At 38.1% G+C, this 3,179-nt stretch overlaps 1 protein-coding gene across 1 annotated transcript; it reads left to right on the top strand.

Moving 5' to 3' along the window:
- Window positions 1–2,509: 2,509 nt before the first annotated feature.
- Window positions 2,510–2,905, top strand: LOC130949195 (uncharacterized). Its single transcript, XM_057877986.1, has 2 exons — window positions 2,510–2,668; window positions 2,711–2,905. Exons 1-2 carry the CDS (start codon window positions 2,510–2,512, stop codon window positions 2,903–2,905), a joined length of 354 nt encoding a protein of 117 aa, XP_057733969.1.
- The last annotated feature ends 274 nt before the right edge of the window (window positions 2,906–3,179 follow it).

Here is a 3,179-nt window from a genome sequence, read left to right on the forward strand (position 1 = left end):
AAAATAAATATATTAAAATTAAACTTTTTTTATTTTTAATAAAAATATTTTTAATTTATAATTTTAATAAATATCTTTAGAACATAAGATACATAAATCCTTAATATTTTATCATTATTTATAACCATTGTAACTACTAAATCATAACTGTCGTAAAAATAAAATGTATCTTCTGCCACATTTGTTAGCCAACTTTTAACAACTCTACACAATAATTTTGATAGTAAATTGGTCACTATCAACTTCGAAACCACATGTTCCGCGAGGGAACTAAATTATTGTTATTATTATTATTATTTCTTTTTCCATTTTTTTTTTGAGATAGAATAAAATATTATTTCTTAAACCATGCCTGGCCGGTCTACATTGCTTTTATATCAACATTGATTTATTGCAGACAAAACCATGAAATTCACGTTTCAAAATTAAAAGAGAATGTCTAGTTGGTACTACACAGAAATAATAATGGATATTGCAGATCGTACATGTTTTCTCCATGACAAAATAAACCATTTTTATCAACACAGTGCCCAAGAAACCAATCATCATTGAATAATAATAATATTATTATTATTATTATTATTATTGTTATTATGGTAAAGACGGTATTTTTATGGTGTTTATAATTCAGTGTTTAATTTTTATTTAATTTATTTTTTATAATAAATTTTTTAAAAAAGATAAATAGATTCTTGACTTTTAACTTCGCAAATATTTAAATTTTTAACTATTTAAAAATACATTTAAGTTTATGATCTTCTCAAAATCTGGACACATCGATTCTTCTGTTTACTTGGCTCTGGTAGACCTAACGAATAGTGTTAGGACATGTAGTATCTAGTGACGACATTTCTGTAGATAAGGTATAGTGTTAGGACATGTAGTATCTAGTGACGGCATTTCTGTAAACCCGGCCAAGGTCGATATTATTACCATTTTATCTCACCCCTCATCTGTGAGGGATGTCTGCTCGTTTTTGGGACATGCAAGATTCTATAGGCGCTTTATTAAAGATTTCAGCAAGATTGCTTTGCCATTGTCGCGCCTACTCCAAAAAGATGTGGACTTTGAGTTTGACAGTGCATGTGTGAAAGCGTTTGAAGAGTTAAGGAGAGTTCTTACCACGGCACCAATTGTGCGAGGCCCCAACTGGACGTTGCCATTCGAGATAATGTGCGATGCATCGAACCATGCTGTAGGTGCCGCACTTGCACAACGCGATGGTAAACTCCCTTATGTCATTGCTTACTCTTCTAAAACATTGGATGCAGCACAATCCAACTATACCACTTTGGAAAAGGAACTCCTAGCTGTTGTTCATGCTTTAGATAAATTCAGATCTTATTTGCTAGGGTCCAAGATAGTGGTATACACGGATCATGCAGCTTTAAAGTACTTATTGACAAAGAATGAGTCAAAACCTAGACTCATACGTTGGATCTTGCTTTTGCAAGAATTCGACATTGAGATTAGGGATCGGAGTGGATCTCAAAACTTAGTTGCGAATCATTTAAGCCGCCTTGAAAATTTGAAATTTGACCCATTCCCGATCAATGACTCATTCCCATTGGATAGTTTGCATGCTGTGTCGGATAGCTTTCCTTGGTTTGCCCCAATAGCGAACTACTTGGTTGCGAAAATATTCCCTCCCAACTTTTCTAAAAACCAAAGGGACAAATTGAGGAGTGACTCCAAATACTACATTTGGGATGACCCTCACTTGTGGAAGAGGGGAGTAGACCAAGTAATTCGAAGATGTGTGCTGGAATCTGAAATTCAACCTATTCTTGAAGCTTGCCATTCGTCCGAATGTGGTGGCCACTTTGGCCCACAAAGGACAGCTAAAAAGGTGTTGGATTGTGGATTCTGGTGGCCAACCTTATTCAAGAATACTAACCGGTTCTTTGTGTCTTGCCATCAGTGTCAGAAGTCGGAAAACACGTCCCAAAGGGATGAGATGCCTCAGCAACCTATGTTGTTCTGTGAGATATTTGATGTATGGGACATTGACTTTATGGGACCGTTTTCCAACTCAAGTGGATATCTATATATTCTGTTAGCGGTTGACTACGTGTCAAAGTGGGTAGAAGCAATACCTACCCGCCTTGACGACGCCAATACCGTCATTTCTTTTATTAGAAATCACATTGTATGCTGTTATGGGTCGCCACGAGCAATCGTGAGCGACCAAGGATCCCACTTTTGTAACAGGAAAGTAGAGGCACTGCTCAAGCGCTATGGAGTATTGCATAAGGTCGCCACTGCTTATCACCCACAGACCAACGGGCAAGCGGAAGTGTCCAACCGGGAGATTAAGAGAATCTTGGAGAAAGTGGTAAATCCACAAAGGAAGGATTAGAGCTTCCGGTTAGGAGATGCACTATGGGCGTATAGAACGACCTACAAGACTCCGTTAGGGATGAGCCCCTTCCGGATCGTCTATGGTAAGGCATGCCACCTTCCGGTGGAAATTGAGCATAGAACCTATTGGGCGGTAAAGCAGTGTAACATGGATTTCACAAAGGCGGGTGTGGCCAGGAAATTACAACTAGAGGAGTTCGAGTGCTTGAGGATGGAGGCATATAAAAATGCCCGGATATACAAGGAGAAGACTAAAGCCTTTCACGATCACCACATCCGAAGGAAGGATTTTCAAGAAGGTGATGAGGTTCTCCTCTACAACTCGAGGCTGTGATTTATGCCTGGCAAGCTCCGTTCTAGATGGGAAGGACCTTTCAAGGTGAAAGAGATAAAGCCCTATGGAGTGGTAGAATTGTTTGACCCTCAAAGTGACACAACTTTCAAAGTAAATGGACATAGAGTGAAGAAGTACTATGGCTACAAGTCACCAAGAGAAGTGGAAGTGCTCCTACTTGAGGATGCACCAAAAGGAGAGAAAGCTTAAGCGAAGGACCGTCCAACTTAAAGACGTTAAAGAAAAGTGCTTTGTGGGAGGCACCCCACCGTGGTAAGATCTTCCTTGTGTATACTTTCTTGCTTCTAGCTTTAGATTCTTGTGAATTTTGTGACTTCTTGATGTTGTTGATTGCTTAAGAATGCTAGTTTTATTGTTTTTGTTGAATAACTAGGATATTTAGGTAGATTTTCATCATTTTGGTATGGATGAATTGTTGAAGTAGAGAGAATGCTATGTTTTGAATAGTGCATGAATTTGTGAA

The sequence above is a fragment of the Arachis stenosperma genome, chromosome 9 (assembly GCF_014773155.1).
Source record: "Arachis stenosperma cultivar V10309 chromosome 9, arast.V10309.gnm1.PFL2, whole genome shotgun sequence".
NCBI classification, from domain to species: Eukaryota; Viridiplantae; Streptophyta; class Magnoliopsida; order Fabales; family Fabaceae; genus Arachis; species Arachis stenosperma.